The sequence below is a fragment of the Ochlerotatus camptorhynchus genome, unplaced genomic scaffold (genome assembly GCF_037179485.1).
Source record: "Ochlerotatus camptorhynchus isolate MF236.1 unplaced genomic scaffold, CSIRO-AGI_Acam_v1.1 ptg000204l, whole genome shotgun sequence".
Lineage (NCBI taxonomy): Eukaryota > Metazoa > Arthropoda > Insecta > Diptera > Culicidae > Ochlerotatus > Ochlerotatus camptorhynchus.
Genome location: NW_027040694.1, coordinates 540,463 through 557,788, shown reverse-complemented (window position 1 = coordinate 557,788; position 17,326 = coordinate 540,463). Strand labels below are relative to the sequence as shown.

The window sequence follows — 17,326 nt, the reverse complement described above, 5'->3', positions numbered from 1 at the left end:
TACATCACCTCAGCATCTCCTACTGTGAAATGTTTCCCAAACCGTTGAGAAACCTTTCGCTCGAACGAGTGAATGTTTTCCCCATTATTTTGACTGTTCGCTTTCGCTTCGCAGTTCAACAGAAACCAGCTGATAAAACTGATCGAGAAAAGTCAAAACATTTCCCATCCAACAACACACAGTTGGACTTGCACACCGCGACGGCGACGACGTCAACAATAGTCGTCCAGTGGAATAAGGCAGTGCAGCAGTGTGCGGCACCCTATAGCTATCTATCTGCCATCACACGGGGAGAATAATTGGTGTATGTGGTGAACTGTATAGTGGTATTGAGTGGGTAGTGTGACGTTCTCATCATCTGTAGCAGCGATAACATTAGCAGCGAAGGTAGTTTGTCCGATTGACTGACTGGCTGACTGACGAACCGACTGATAGCCGCAGCAACTAAGCGATGAGTGCGAATATTAGTGACGAGGAACCGAAGATGTCTAGATTGTTAAAGTTAGCTCAGAAGTTTAACTGTTTCTACCTGAATGGTGAGTACGAAATTGCTTCGGAAATCTTGGCTGTGTGAATTCTGCAACCCCATAGCTTGATATCATCCTGTGACCAATGTCGATTGCATAAAATCGATAGCGAAGTAGGATTGCTACAACCGCAGGCGAAACCTTGGGTCAATAACACTTTTCGATGCGGATTCTGATGAAATTCGAAAGGGTTTTTTCACTTTCACGGTGCAGTTTTCAGTGTAAATAGAAGTAGAAATATGTTCTACGGAAGCATCCGTACTTTTTTTTTGAAGGTGACCATCTTGATCTTTAAACGAAAAAAAAAAGTGATCAGCCTTGAAGATAATTTTGCATTAATGCCTTAATGTTGGGCATGACCGTTCTACATAGCTTTTTAACTTGTGTGAAGTGTACGTTTTTCGAGCAAGGCGTGAATTTTGCCATCAACAGTGACGAAAAATCATACACCCAAATTTGATAGTCATCTACGTTGAGGCCTTGAACCGTTCCTTGCGGCCATACCGTGTACTGCCGACTATTATTGCTCCCTCGGCGTAACAACTTACGGATCATAGCGCCTCTACCTTCCATTTCGCGATTTATTTATTTTTAGCAAAATTGTTTATTTATGATAGCGTCTCCCCCGTGTGCGAGAAAAACATACCTATTTGTTGGTAAATAAATTCCTGTCGCTGTTCAGCGACTCGATAGGGGCGACGAGGGGGATAAAAATCGAAATTAAATGATCGCGGAAGACATGTCGAATGGCATTACAAATTTAAAACAAAATCCTCAACCTGAATGTGGATTAATCGTTTAAAGAAAAAAGAAAAATGTCACACCAACTACCCAGCACCGACCGCAATCTTATCTCGCCCGATGTCGATGGTCGGAATTTCGCTCTCACCAGTTTGTCAACCCACACAGTTTCCCTCGGTCCTAGGATAGGACCACGTATCTTTATGGTCTTAATTGATTTCCCCATGGCGATTTATTTGCGAGACTGATTTGTTTCACTTTCTTGCCTTTATTTCTGTAGGCCTAGCGAAGGGCGAGTGTCGTCCCTTCGTCATCGATGGACAGCAGGTGGGATTGATTAGTCAAAATGTGATGGAGCAATTGTTCAAGTACCCGGAGGTGTTCTGTATCAAGGATGCTGAGCAGGGAAAACAGGTATGGAACAGCTAACAGCTACAGCCCTTTGTATCATCAATCATGGAGACGCTGTGTGTTAGACGAAAGTGAACGAAATTGCCAACCAAGCGTCTCCATGTGTTCCACACAGTCGTTGGCAGTCACTGTGTGTAGTGCACAGTGAGTCAACAGAATGACCTCAATCGGGGACTGAAAATGATCTCAAGGATATTATAATGAATGAAGCAGATGCGACGTGAATCGGCAAGCGTTTTTGTAAAGGTTCTTGTGAAGCAATTATACACAATTGCGGTCCAGGGCTCTGTAAAGGGAGGAGAGGCACTTTTTTTTATAGAGTTCGTACACGACATCTGAATGTAACTCATATTTGAGTTGCGTTCACTTAAACTCGCTAAAACGTCGGTCGGACTCATAGATTGAGTAAATGTTTACTCGAATATGAGTAAATGTCACGCATATATGAGTAAGTGTCACTTAATTGTGAATGACATTTGATCATATTTGAGTAAGATATTACTCAGTCTATGAGTGATCAACGTTTTTGCGAATTTGAGTGAACGCAATGTGTAAGCCATCATTTAGGACATTATTCATACACAATCAACCCTGCACACTTAGGCTGTGTTGCATTTGGAGAATTTGCACTTCAAAAATAAATTATAATTTTCGAAGATCCCTCTGTTGTTGATTGTCCGATTTTCGAAAAGGTGTTTGTTAAAATTGATTCCTAGTCTGTCAGAAATAAGTCTAGTACAATAGCACGTTTATTTGAAAATTTTCCATCTGTCAAAATTAAGTGAAAATTCACCAAATGGAACACAGCCTTAGATTTTTTTTGCCGAGCACCACCGGCACCACCGAGCTGGCTCGGCATGTATTTTTACTGAGATCTCAGCCAAATTTATGTTTGTTAGCTGAGATCTCGGCAAAATTCCCGTTTTGTTAGCTGAATCTCGGCAAGTTTTTCACTGACATCCAATAAAATAAAATGCCAAGCTGCTCGGTGCCCATCTCGGCAAAAAAAATCTAAGTGTGTGCATGCGATCATGAATCATGCTCTACAAAATACATTACAGTCCAATATTGAGTCTCCAAACCACAACCTTGGAATTCTAGATAGAGCTGGAATTAGGGCGTAACAGCTTTAGTAAACAATGACGTCTCTAGATGATTTCTATGAATTCAAGGCACGTCCACGCAAACCAACATAACCATCGGGAAGGGGAAGTCTTCCCTTACCCGATGGTGATGTTGATTTGCGTTGGCGAGTCTTGACTTTGTAGAAATCATAGAAAGAAATCATTGTTCACAAAAGCTGTTGCGCTCTAATTCCAGCTCTATCTAGAATTGTCAGGGTTATACTAGGAATATTTAAATCAGGGAATGTAGTGGTAAAATTACGTTTTATTTTCCATTGAATATGGTTTTACAATCTTCATACATTCCAATTGATTAGCCAGAAGGGCTCTTCATGTTTGTATAATTTGTTATTCTAATTTAGGTGTTGACGTTTGGGGTGCATTTTTCTTGAATTTAAGAAAAGAATTTGATATCCTACCTAACTACGAATAACTTAACCTAATTAGCAAGATCGCGTATGATCTGGTGATTTTATCTCAGACAGGCGTCTCTAAACCTTTCGAGGATGAGCGTACTCAGCTCTTCTAGTGTCTGAAGACCAGCCAGGCGGTGGATCTCAGAATTTCGAGTCCGCGGGGGACTGTTGAGGACCATCCTACGGATATTGTTCTGGATCCTCTGAAGTTTGAGGTGATGGCACTTAGCACGGCTCTCCCAGCTTTGCCTTCCGTATTCAATGGCGGGGAGGATGATTTGCTTGTGGACGGCAAGTTTGTTTTTAAGAGAAAGGGTGGACTTTCTGTTGATAAGTGAGTAGAGCAACCTAATCAAGATGTTGCACTTGGTGGATGTTCTGTCCACATGGGAACGGAACAGCCACTAGGCTATCAAGGGTGAGACCAAGGTAGACGACTTCACTCGACCATTCAATGGGAGTATTATCAAGGTATACTTGCAACTTACTAGGCGGGACAAGCCGAGGTGAATTGAAGTGCAGAAATAGTATGGTCTGTGTTTTAGCTGCATTGATACAAATCTTTTACAGCTTTTGAAATACTCGGACAGAACGCCCAGACCTGATTGGAGTTTTTTTTTGTCAATGCACGTATCATTCGACCCTTATAGATGATCCCAAGTAACAATTTTGGTGTTATGAAGGTTCTTACTTACTTACTTATCCTGGTCCAACATCGCTCAGGATTGCACCTGCATCACAATGTTACGTCAATTCACTCGGTCCGTAGCTGCTTGTCTCCAATTTGTTTGACCGTCCCACACTTCCAAGATCCTGCTACACTTGGTCTAACCACCTTGCTCGCTGTGCTCCTCTTCGTCTTGTACAGGCCGGATTCGAGGCAAACACCATTTTTTGGGGGATTGTTGTCCGGCATTCTTAAAACGTGTCCCGCCCATAGTACCCGTCCAGCTTTCGCAACTTTCTGGATACAAAGTTGGGCCAGCTCGTGGTTCATCCTTCGCCTCCATACACCGTTCTTACATACTCCGCCAAAGATGGTCCTAAGCACTCGTCGTTCAAAAACACCCAGTGCTTGCAGGTCCTCCTCGAGCATCGTCCACGTCTCGTGCCCGCAGAGAACTACCGGTCTTATCAGCGTCTTGTACATGGTACATTTAGTACGGAGCTGAAGTTTACCCGACCTCAGGGTCTTGTGGAGTCCGTAGTAAGCACGACTTCCGGCAATAATAATTCATCCACCACCTCGAACTCATCTCTGTCGATTGTCACGCTTCTGCCTATGCGAGCCCTATCGCCCTCGGTTCCTTCAGATAACAGATGCTTTGTCTTCGATGTATTCACCTTTAATCCAACCTTCTCTGCTTCACGTTTCAGCCTGGTATACTGCTCCGCCACGGCCTGAAACGTTCTTCCGACAATGTCCACGTCGTCAGCGAAGCAGAAGAACTGGCTGGACTTATTGAAGATCGTGCCCCGCACGTTTCATAACACCTTCTAGCGCAATGTTGAACAGGAGGCAGGAAAGACCATCGCCTTGTCGAAGTCCTTTGCGAGTTTCAAACGAGTCCGATAACACACCCGATATCTTCACGCAGCACTGTACACCATCCATCGTAGCCCTTATCAGTCTGGTCAGCTTCCCGGGAAAACCGTTCTCGTCCATAATCTTCCATAGCTCTTCACGGTCAATAGTATCATAAGCGGCCTTGAAATCGATGAATAGATGGTGCGTAGGGACTTGAAATTCACGACACTTTTGGAGGATCGGCCGCAACGTAAAGATTTGGTCCGTTGTCGATCGTCCGTCCACAAAACCGGCTTGATAGCTTCCCACAAATCTGCTTGCTAGTGGCGATAAACGGCGAACGATGATCTGGGAAAGCACTAAAGAATAGTGATCGCTCGATAGTTCTCACATTCTAGTTTGTCGCCTTTTTTATACACTGGGCATATTACTCCCTTTTTCCACTCCTCCGGTAGCTGTTCTTTCCCAGTTCCGCTGCGATACCATCTTTCCCAGCTGCTTTGTTGTTCTTAAGCTGTCGGATAGCATCCTTAACTTCACCTATCGTGGGAGCTGGCATCCCAAGTAACAAATCTAGAGCTGCTTGGCTATATTCAAAATTTATAAAGGTTTTATTGCAGCTGCAACCATTACCTACAGCTTTATCACGGTCATATACAATGCAAGTCATGAAACATTCTTATAGCTATCTACAAAACCCCTATAAAGCTAATTTAAACACCAACTGATGCTTATGCTATTTTCACTTATGAAAGGTTTTATGATTGCTTTGAAGTATACAAAAAAGTAATATGAATTGCCCTTATAAAACCAAAAAATAAATCCTTTCGTTGCTTTATAAGTAAGCGCAATAAAACTAGTTGGCCATGAAACAGTTATTTTAAAACAATTATAAGCATTCAGTTGCATCTTGTCAGAAATGTAAATAAGTGGTTTATTTTTACAACATAGAAAAGAATCAAAACTTTCCGGTACTTCCAAGCGGAGCGCAAAGAAAATCAACAAAATTGTTAGCATGAGCATGAAAACATTTCGTGTATACGTATACGCGACGTAGTGTGCGTAAGAAAAACGTCAGTAATCTCCATGATTCTTCCGTTCTCGCTCGCATATACATGGGGTGACACGGTCGAATCTTGGTCGAAATACATGGAATGGTGACAGTCCTAGGGCAAAAAGGTTGAAATCACGCATAACTTTTCATAAAGGTTAATGTACCATTCAAAACTTTTCTAAATGTTTGTAAAATTCATCGGTTGCACCCGTAGAATAGGAACATACATTTGCCCTCAAATAAAATAATGAATTCAAGCTGAACATTGCATTAGGTCCTAAGTAATATTGACAGATTCGCTTCGTCAACTTTCTCTTTGCATCCCCACGGTCATGTAAAGACATTCCCAGGTATTTTCAGCACATAAATCGATAAAAGAAGCTTTTATCTAGCATCCAATACGACAAACACATCAAGAAACGGTTCTGTGAATAAGTTATTAACGAAAAAGAAAGTCGACGAAGAGAATCGATCAATGTTACTTAGGACCTAATGCAAAGTTCAGCTTGAATTGCTCTTGTAAAAAGAAAATAGTTCTCGTAATAAAATCATGCATTATGCTTTTCTGTTCTGCTTTCATCCCATGCACACTGGGCCAGGAATGCAACCTAGTGGAGCAAAATTAATAACTCCGAAACGAAGCATTTCAGCGACTTGGTGTCTTCGGCAAAATTTCCTATCATAAATAATAAGGACCATCTATTGACATAAACAAATAGTTCAAAACTCTTCCGCAAAGATGGTGCCACAATCTAACTTCTTTCTCTGACGTTTTGGAGACTTGATGTCTTGGGCAAAGTTGTTTTTCTTGACAAAATGAACAGCTCTTTCAAAGACGTTAAATTTCCACAGTCTACTGGTTCCAAGTTATATGGAGTTAAGGAAAAAAATGTCGAAAATATGGTTTTTGTTTTCTGTTTCGGTTTTTTTGCTTACAGCTTTATAATGTTATATTTTTCACTTATGCAAATACATTAAATAAATAGCTTTTGTGAAGAAACATGCTGGATTAAGCTTCAAATTTCAAAGATATTGTTGAAAAAACGAGAAAAAAAACACAATTTTTGAACATTAATATCTCCTAAAGCGCAAAAAATCGCAACCTGACATTTTCAGCAAAAATTAAGCAATACTCGATAAACACAATATCAAAATTTGAGAGAGGTATATTTTGGTGTTTTGTAGATTTCTTCATTTTAATGGAACATTATTTTTTTCTATAACTTTTTTAATGCATTGAAATGGCGTTTTGAAGACTTGAAGACTTTGGCAAAATTGTTTATCTTGATAAAATAAACAACTCTTCTTAAGACGTTAAAACTTCACAGCCTACTGTTTTCGATGTATATTCATTTAAACAATATATTTAAAATTAAAACACTTATTTTCACATTTTTTCTGTAATTTCACATAACTCGAAAACAGTACGCTGTGAAGTTTTAACGTATTAAGAAAAGTTGTTTATTTTATCAAGATAACAAACTTTGACAAAGTCGTGAAGTCTTCGAAACACAAATTCAATGCATTAAAAAAAGTTATAGAAAAAAATCATGTTCCACTAAAATGAAGAAATCTAAAAAAAACACCAAAATATACCTCTCTCAAATTTTGATATTTTGTTTATCGAGTATTGCTTAATTTTTGCTGAAAATGTCAGGTTGCGATTTTTTGCGCTTTAGGAGATATTAATGTTCAAAAATTGTGTTTTTTTTCTCGTTTTTTCAACAATATCTTTGAAATTTGAAGCTTAATCTAGTATGTTTTTTCACAAAAGCTATTTATTTAATGTCAGGTTGCGATTTTTTGCGCTTTGGGAGATATTAATGTTCAAAAATTGTGTTTTTTTTCTCTTTTTTTCAACAATATCTTTGAAATTTGAAGCTTAATCCAGTATGTTTCTTCACAAAAGCTATTTATTTAATGTATTTGCATAAGAGAAAAATATAACATTATAAAGCTGTAAGCAAAAAAACCATATTTTCGACATTTTTTTCTTTAACTCCATAAAACTTGGAACCAGTAGACAGTGGAAATTTAACGTCTTTGAAAGAGCTGTTCATTTTGTCAAGAAAAACAACTTTGCCCAAGACATCAAGTCTCCAAAACGTCAGAGAAAGAAGTTAGATTGTGGCACCATCATTGCGGAAGAGTTTTGAACTATTTGTTTATGTCAATAGATGGTTCTTATTATATGACGAGAAATTTTGCCGAAGACACCAAGTCGCGGAAATGCTTCGTTTCGGAGTTATTAATTTTGCTCCGCTAGGTTGCATTCCTGACCCAGTGTGCAATGTAAGCATTAGACATTTTAAGAAATTGCGCTTGGTGTTTTTCTTGCCTGCTGTCCTCTGTCGCCATATTGTCATTATGAAAATGACATTAGCCTTGGAATAAAATCCAAGAAATTTCAATAAAATAATGACTAAATAAGAGATCCGAAATGATTTCCAGTGTGCATTGGTATGAATTTATGTATTGAGATCTATTTTCTGTAAAATTAAGGTGATTCCATCCAATTCATTTGATTTCTGAAACAATCTTTTTTGTTAACTTGAATTATTTTGGAGGCGCATTTATTTAACGCTCATATTATCTCAATATACACGATAACATTTCAAGCGCATATGTTTTGGAACTTCTAAAAAGTAATATATTTTCTTTAAGATTTTCACTAATGTCGCCATGAAACAAAATTGATTGCATGGTGATCTTGACACCAACACTCAAACCTATTTTTACCGCTAAAGATTTCCATTTGGAAAAAAAGTTTCAGCAGAACAGAACAACAACAAGCTAATTTATGGCGGTTGCTTTGAAGCCAATAAAAAATAAATTGGCTTTATAACTGATTTTCACCAAAGCGTAATAAAACTGCTTGGATACAATATTACTCTTATAGAGGCTATGAGAACCTTTTGCAGAGTATGAGGCTTCCTGACAAAAGGTTTTAAGACAGCTTTATTGTGATTCTCAAACATGCTTTATAAACCTTATCAAGAGTGGTCCACTAAGCTGTATGACGATCTTATAGCGGTTATCAAAAGGTTGTGCTGGAGCTATTAATTTTATTGGCGGTTTTATGAAATTGATCTCAATAACCACTAATAGAGTGCAATAAAACAAGAAATGCTACTTGGGATGTCCCCCTCATCCGCTGTACCGACGAAGCCATTCCTCCTGCCGCCTTGGTCCTCCGCCTCTGCGTCGTTCAGATGTTCATCGTAGTGCTGCTTCCACCTTTCAATCACTTCACGTTCGTCCGTTAAGATACCCCCTTCCTTATCCAGACACATTTCTTCGGCGGGATGCGTTGAGTTTCTTGTAGAACTTGCGTGTTTCTTGAGAACGATACAGCTGCTCCATTTCTTCGCACTCCAGCTCTTCCAGGCGGCGCTTCTTATCCCGGAAAAGATGGGTTTGCTGTCTTCGCTTCTGTTTATATCGCTCCACATTATGACGGGTTCCTTGCTGCAGCATCGCCGCCCGCGCTGCGTTCTTTTCGTCCAAAACCGTCTGACACAATAGTTCCGTCGATTCCGCTCCACGAACCCAACGGTGCAAGTTTTCTCTACGCTTTGCATCTCATTTCGTGATTCACCGGAATGATCTGTAACAAGTCTGATTTCGATTACACTTGCTCATACACATCCTCCTTAGCACACAATGGATCCTCCTCTTCCGATTATTTAAAAACGTTTTCGCGTATATGACTTAACCAACTACCGAACACAGGATATGGTGGTAACACGCGGCATTAATGGAAACTTTTACTTAAATTCAAAGGCTCTAAAGGAAAATTCTAACCGAAGCAAAAACGTGACAGCCAATCGAAAATCAACCACTCTCGAGCAGAACCTACTACTATCTTTTAATTTTATCCTAACGTTACCTCAATATTATAACACAGACAAACAGACACAACATATTGAACATTTTTCATAGTAAACACTACCGCCATCTATCATATACAGTGTACAGTGTGATGGGTAATACACTCAATAGATGACTGTAGTGTATAATTGCCAAACGCAAGGAAATTGATTATGCGCGCCACAAGTGACGGTACTATCAACTTAGAACAATTAAAGCTACCGTTAAAAGCTATTTCGATGAACATTTTGAGAGTGTTGCCTCTACTTGTCTGTGATCATATCTTCCTTATTGCAGGGCTGGTAGCAGATCACTTTTTAGTGGCTTGGTCACTATTTTCAAGTCAGCAACTAAAAAGTCACTATTTTCCTTATGACGAAATATGCATATCTGTCAAAACTCAACAATTATAACCGGACAAATTCAAGGAATTTTAAAACACCGGGAATCAAACTAGGAATAGTTTTGAATTTCGAGGACAAATCGGAGAAAATAAACTTCTTTTTCTCGAAAATAAATTCTGCACCTTGGAAACTTTTCAAAGATATTGGTCTATGCTAGATTTTCAGAAGTCTTTAATGAATTATCTTGAAATATCAATGAAAATTCCAAAGGAAATTTTAAATGAATATCAAAGGAATTCTACGGATGATACCAAGATATTTCAGAGAAGAATGCCAAACTACACAAAACGAAAGTCTCTTGTAAATTTAGGTGCTCTGAGGGTCGGTTTGTTCACCTCCGCTTAAATCTTAAAACTGTTTTAAGGCTTAAGCGGAGGTGAAAAAATCGACCCTGAGACTGACACAAACGAGGTTCACTTTTGATTAAAACTTGATTAAAAACGCAAAATTCAGCTTCAAAACAATTTTTGGAAGAATTCCAAGATAATTGAGACGCGAGCTCTAGACGAGTGATCTGAAAAGAATTCTATGACGATTGGACGAGGATTCTTTGTCCAAATTCTAGAATAAGTTTATAAGTTTTTACAATAAGTTCTGATAAATTATTTAAGCAAACCTCGTGAACTCCAAAGGTCTCCAAACTCAGCGAATAGTAAAGGAATTTTGGGGCGATTTCTGAGGATGATTCCAAGAATTCGAATGAAATTCCAATAGAATCAAAATGGAACTGTGAGAAGAGTTTCAAGGGAATTGTGAGATGGATTTTTTGTTGAGAATTCCGAAGAAATACCATGGAACGTTTCCAAGAGAATACGAATTCGTGGTCCAAAATAATTCAGAACAGAAATTTAAGACATTTCTAAGTTTCAGGAGACTTCAAGTAAATTAATGATTGTTAAAATGTCCTGAGACCATTGCGATAAATTTCTGGCTAATAATCAAGGATAACTTATCTAGATACATAGATTTTTTTAAGATTTCGAACGCAGAAACAAATTTGAAATCTACGAATAATACTGCAGTTGTAGTTAACCCTATTTAACCTAATGGCTTCATTGGATTATACATTAGCTTAAATGTATGTCGCACAACCAGTAAAATTTACGAAACTCCAGGAAACCCCGAACAATTTTAAAATTGATATTTTCTGGTCATCATGTAAAATGTAATCAAAAGAGAACTTTTCAAATCGATATAATTAGAGGAATTTATTAAATGTAATTTTAGGTTCCATGACAAAAAATGGAAGTCATTTCAATAGCAAACCGTATTCGAATTTCTGAGTTACCATATTTATTATTCATAAGTCACTATTTGGTCACTATTTTCGTAATTTTAGTCACTAAAGTCACTACTATTATATCGCATATCGCCCTGCTATCGCAACTTCGGGTAATCCGCGAAAGTACTTGCATTTTCTAAGGCACTTTTGAGCTAACTGCAATACTCGAAATGTGCCACAAAGACACCCTATAAGCTCTCTGACCAAAGCGCAGGGAACCGTTGATTTAAATACTTTCGGCTCCGTAAAGTTTTCTTTTAGCAGTGAAGTCTTACACAATAAGCAAATTGAAAAAAAAAATCATTAAAAGTTCATAAATTTGCATGTTTGCAAGTAAATCCAAATGTCAGTTTTTTTTTAAATCGTTGGCGTCTCCGGATTTGGTTTTGTTTATTAATTTATTTGATAAGGCTCAACCGATTTAACTTTACAGAGTCGAGGATTACTGTTCATTGTACAATACATCTTAAGGGGAAGTTCACCGCTTCGAAAAAAATAATTACGTTTTGATTTTTCTAAAAATATTGAAAAAAAAGTTTCAAAAATCTAAAAAAATCACATTTTTTCTAATTTTTTAAGGAAAATTCACGTGCAAAAACATGTTTTATAAGTCATTATGGCATAAAGTTGGACTCAAAAAACCACAAAACATCAACTTTTCGGTTTTTCTGAGAGTCCAATTTTTTTTCATGATGGGATAGAAAAAAATTTTTTGCATGTAATTTTTGACAAAAATCTAAGGAAGAAACTGATTTTCTTGGATTTTTGATAATTTTTCCCAATATTTTTAGAAAAATAAAAACGTACCGAAAATATTTTTTTTATTTTTGGGCCGGTGAGCTTCCCCTTAAAACTATAGTCAAAAGATACAACACAATAAACATTTTATCTTCCGCTATCCAATAAGCCTCCTGCACCAGAATGGGAGCCGCTTTCAGTGGCTTCATTGTATGGCAGATTCCCCAACGGGAGTCAGAGTGCTTCCATTGCAGCAATGAACGCAAAACGTGGTCAGCACTCACACATTCATCACGAAACGGTTGCTTTCCAAAGTCGACGACGCATCGACCGAAAGAACTGCTGATGAAGAACAATGAGGAGGACCAGACAATGGTTGCTGCCGAGTAAACAGACAATCGCGTGACACACATTGAGAGTGGTCTGCTTCTGTCGACAGCCGAGTGAACACTCAGCGTCTTCAGATAAAGAATACAAATTATTCGACTGCAGTGTTGGGAAAATATCAAAAAATCAAATCTCACCAATGCCCAAGATCACGCTTGATTTTCGTAGACAAAAATCAACAAGCAAACAACTGCGATTGATTTTGCAAGCTGTGATATCGCAGCTCGGAATATCAAAATCTCAACAAACTGTGGTGAGATTGAGCTTCATGATTTTTACTTTACACCCGAACGCAACCGAAACTTCCATAACGGCTGCCAGCAGTCACTTCGTGTTTGTTATCGGTGAAGAGTAAAAAGAGATAGCAAACTATACTTTCTCTTTCTAAGCAAACGATGTGCAACGGAATCATTTTTGTGTCGAGTCAACTCTCAGCTTGATTTTTGCACTTGTGAATAGTCTCGCAATATCAAAGGAGCTTGTAAAATCAATATCAAGCATGATATTTTGTTCCAATATCACGCGTGATATTGAGAGCGTATGAGAGTGGAAAAATATCATTTGATTGATGATTTTGCCAACACTGTTCGACTGGGTCATTAATGTTTAGATTTTGCTTGGATCTTCGCCTCCCTTCCAGTGATGAATGGTGAGAGCCAGTCTGCTGGAATAATAAATATCAGCAAGAAAAGTTACACCTATATTGGATTAGACGAGGTACAGTTTTTCCCAGCCGCTTTCTATTTACATGCCCTTTGAAAGTTTGCTCGCATGGCATGCTATCAATCAGTAGGTACATTTTGAATTACTCACCAGGCGCATTTTGGTTTACGCAGTGGCTGTTGAATGACTCAGTTTCGTCATGCGTAATAGCAGTAGAAAAGTATAGTCACGCTGTAAGCTACGAATTTATAGGTTTAGAATATTTAAATTAAGCTAATCCAGCGTTAAAATTACTTTTCATTTTTTTATTATTTCAAAATAAACTGAAGAGCTGTTCTAAAGAACCAGTTCACCTTAGTGAGCTGAAAGGGTCAGGTTCGCTCAGTAAGTCCATCTCTAATAACTATCTATCTTTGCCCCTTATTTTGATACCTCACTGCGCCCTGGAAATCTTGAATGTGCTTCAAATACATCCTAAGTCGCTATTGTATCAACACAGTCAACAAGTTGGTAGTAAATTTAATCTGCAGAAACATTATCTAGTCACCGATCTGTTTACTTTCGCGAACCTTTTGATCTTTTAAATAGTTAGTACTAGATTTAAAATAAATCCCTGAAGAAAAAAAAATTGAATTGTTAACAATTTCGTGACGCACTCATTCTATGAACACCGTGACTGTCAACAGCCCGGAGGTACAATACAAGTTTAAACGAGATAGCCAGCAATTACGCACAATGCTTATCACAACAGCTATGGAACGTCACAAATAACTTTAAACAAGTGCTGATAAGTCTTTGGATCGGCCCCCCAAAACACACAGACAGAACAACGCTCTTACACTTATCAACTTCCTTTCGATTTCACACAGAACATCGTCGAGCTGAATCCGGCCTTCCGGGACTACACCGAACGTTCGGAACAGGTCGATCGGGTGCTGAAAGAGTTCCGCTCCCAGGGCGTATTCGTGGCCCTGAAAGGATGGCGCAACGAATGCTACGAAGTTCGGAGTGCCGTCGGTTCGCTCATGAAAATGGAACGCTCGGCCACGTCCCTGTTCGGGGTGCGTAACTTTGGCGTCACAATCAACGGGTACATCCAGCATCCCACCAAGGGTCTGTGCATTTGGCTGCAGCAACGGGCGGACACCAAGCAGACATGGCCCGGCAAGTGGGACAACATGGTCAGCGGAGGACTGTCCGTGGGCTACGGCATTCACGAGACGGCAGTCAAGGAAGCCGCCGAGGAAGCATCCATTCCGGAGCGCCTGCTACGGGACCTGGTCTCCGCCGGTTGTGTATCGTTCTTTTTCGAAAGCGAACGGGGTCTGTTCCCGAACACGGAATTCGTCTACGATCTACAGCTGCCGGAAGACTTCGTGCCTGAAAACAGCGACGGAGAGGTGCAAGACTTTCAGCTGCTACCGGCCAAGGAGTGCCTGGAGAGGTTATACGCACCGGACTTCAAGACAACCAGTTGTCCGGTGGTAGTTGACTTCATGATTCGCCATGGAATTATCACTCCGGAAAATGGTAACCATTGTGGGATGTTTGAAGAAGTCTTTTGATAAATTCTCGTGTTTTTTTTCAGAGAAAAATTTCACGCAGGTCGTTGAACTCCTGCACGTGCCGCTTCAATCGCTCTACACCTATCGAACGCCACAGACAAACGGCCTCAACAGTAGTAACGGTTTAAAAAATGGTAGGATCTAAATCAATCGCTTCGTCAATCAGAGACAGCACGTGAAGTTGCATGATATATCCTAACAAGATAGAAACAGGTTTTTACGGAAATTGATTGCAGTTAGGCTATTTACATTAATATTATTATATATACATAACATATATGCTACGTAGGTGTTCTTGTCTTGTCGTTTTTAAAACTCAATCTGCTAAATCTATATCTATCAATATCTACCCCGGTAGCCTAAACCAATTAAATCTTGCAAGCTACAATCTTACTACCTATCGTCGATTATTCGTTTCCGATTCGTTTCCAGACGAGAGTTGCTCGTTCAATACGTAAAAAAGAGGGCAGATAAGTTTTTATGTATACGTAGCCGAAATTAATGTAGATTTTATTTCTATTTTCAAACTTACTATTTACAATAGCGAAGCACCCCAGAAAGCAACGCAAGTCTGTATATCTGCTCGTTCTAAGGCTAGGTAAAAAAAAAAGAAAAAGAAAGGGAAAATCGCGAATGTATTAACTCGCTACAACGCTCTTCTGCTCTATATAAACTGTTCAACAATTTATTATAAAGTGTGATTGAGAATCGCCATCCAAAGTATACACATTATTAGCTTGTAATAATTGTAATAGTTTAAAACACACACACACACAGCAAAAAAGAAAATAGCACTATGCGGATTATATGCTCAGTTTAATTGTTAGTAAAGCAGTGCTTGCGAAGATTTATGTAAATTTATTTATTTATTTATTTACAACACATCATCAGTGTAGCACACAAGGATGACACTTTTGTTGTGAGGCATGATAGTGTCCTCGATTCATGGGTATTTACGTGTACTGTTCGTGAACACTAGCTATGTACCTATAGCTAGAGATATGTGTTCCAAACTCTTGTTTTTTTTTCAGCCTTAGGTACATCACAATGTTGTTCGGATTAACGAACATCTAGCTATACGTAGTTAGCACGAACTGTTTGAAATTTCGTTTACTGGTGAACCTGGTCGCCGGCTACACACGTTCAACATGATTTTACCGGAAATATATTAGGCATGTTCTACTGACATCTGTAAGTTGGTATCTTTTGATCCGAAATGTCTGAAGCGATTTAAACACTATTAAGCGTCGGTTAAAGATATTACCCATTTGATTGAGATCAGAGCTACATTTTTTTCTGATCAAATACTGGTAAGTTTTAATATGTATTTCTAATTTATGATCAAAACCATTTTCATTATACATTCGGGGCAAAATGCACTCCAAAGTTCGGGGCAAAATGCAAGCTTTGTTTACGTTCTATTCTTTCTTCAGAACTGGTCCACAACGTTCCAAAGTATGCGGTCATGCACCTTAGAACAACTACGATCGGAACTGGAGGCCGCCAAAAACGAAGACGTTCTTTTGCCTCAATTGGTTAATGCAAGGAGCGTCATATTGGGGCTTATTACGGGTGTCACATCACGGTGAAAAGTTGTCACTTGTCGTCACGGTGAAGTGATTCCCATTTGATTTGTACGGTAATCACGGCTCTTATTCTGAGTATCACTTGCTTATCACCGTGTAGTGACACCCGTAATAAGGCCCATTGTCCTATTATTGTAGTGCATTTTGCCCCATTGTTGGGGTGAATTTTGCCTCATCATTATGGTGCTTGCCCCTTTTTTGTAATGCAATTTAGCCCCAATTAGTGGCAGATTATTTGATCAATTTCTAAAGTCACTTTTTAAGGTAAGTTTTCAAAGTTATCATGTAGGGGGAGAGGTAGCTCATCGATTCTTCCGGTTCGCCTCCTAGCATCGTGCTATAAGGTACCAGGCGATAACCAGGGTAGTTGATCGATAGCTCGATGACGTATGCAATGGGAAATTCTCATAGCAGGCGTTGACGATGGGACGTTGTCGAGTTGTTGAATAGCAACTATCGTGGTAACTCACCAATTACCTGTCGATGTGCCAAATTTGGAAAGACGTCTGCATTGAATTGTCCCATATAATAATATTCCGCCCACTATATCACAAGAAATTGCGAGTAGCTGAGTGGAATGGAGATAAGTTAAGCATTGGGTACAGGACCAAGTCTTCCCTGGGTGGTGCCAAAAGATGAGCGCAATAGAATCATCAAGTTGCCATAAGGCACGGAATGAGACTATTGCATGGCTGGGTAGTCAAAGTCTTCCATTCGTTAGTCATTTCAGGTGGATTAGAACAGGTTTAGGTGGGCGTTGGCCAGATTTGGATTTTTCAGATGTAATCCTGGATAGGACCCTGTCATTGAACGTCGCGTGAAAGTGGAACTTAATGAGGGCCTAAGTACTTTTTCGTAGTTTTTAGTTTTTGGATTTGAAAGATCGTCGGTTACAGTGGCCTGCTTACTGAGCAGAAACACGCTGTCCCAGGTCCTTACATATCAAAAAGATTTATGGTAAAATCGCTTGTGTATCGTGTATTTTGCGAAACTCGTTGTTGTCGTTGGTTCCGGGTTTGAATGGATACAC

General features: G+C 39.1%; 1 protein-coding gene across 1 annotated transcript; it reads left to right on the top strand.

Annotated features, from left to right (window-relative positions):
• Window positions 1-272: 272 nt before the first annotated feature.
• On the top strand, window positions 273-15,896 carry LOC135702968 (uncharacterized). Its single transcript, XM_065224046.1, has 4 exons — window positions 273-536; window positions 1,549-1,682; window positions 14,015-14,675; window positions 14,734-15,896. Exons 1-4 carry the CDS (start codon window positions 452-454, stop codon window positions 14,853-14,855), a joined length of 1,002 nt encoding a protein of 333 aa, XP_065080118.1. The 5' UTR covers window positions 273-451; the 3' UTR covers window positions 14,856-15,896.
• The last annotated feature ends 1,430 nt before the right edge of the window (window positions 15,897-17,326 follow it).

What these genes read in the sequence shown, in the direction of transcription:
- LOC135702968 (XM_065224046.1), top strand. Translation starts at nt 452, where the DNA reads ATGAGTGCGAATATTAGTGACGAGGAACCGAAGATGTCTAGATTGTTA. An exon ending in TAACTGTTTCTACCTGAATG is followed by an intron (nt 537 to 1,548) that starts GTGAGTACGAAA and finishes TTATTTCTGTAG; the next exon opens with GCCTAGCGAAGGGCGAGTGT. An exon ending in AATTATCACTCCGGAAAATG is followed by an intron (nt 14,676 to 14,733) that starts GTAACCATTGTG and finishes GTTTTTTTTCAG; the next exon opens with AGAAAAATTTCACGCAGGTC.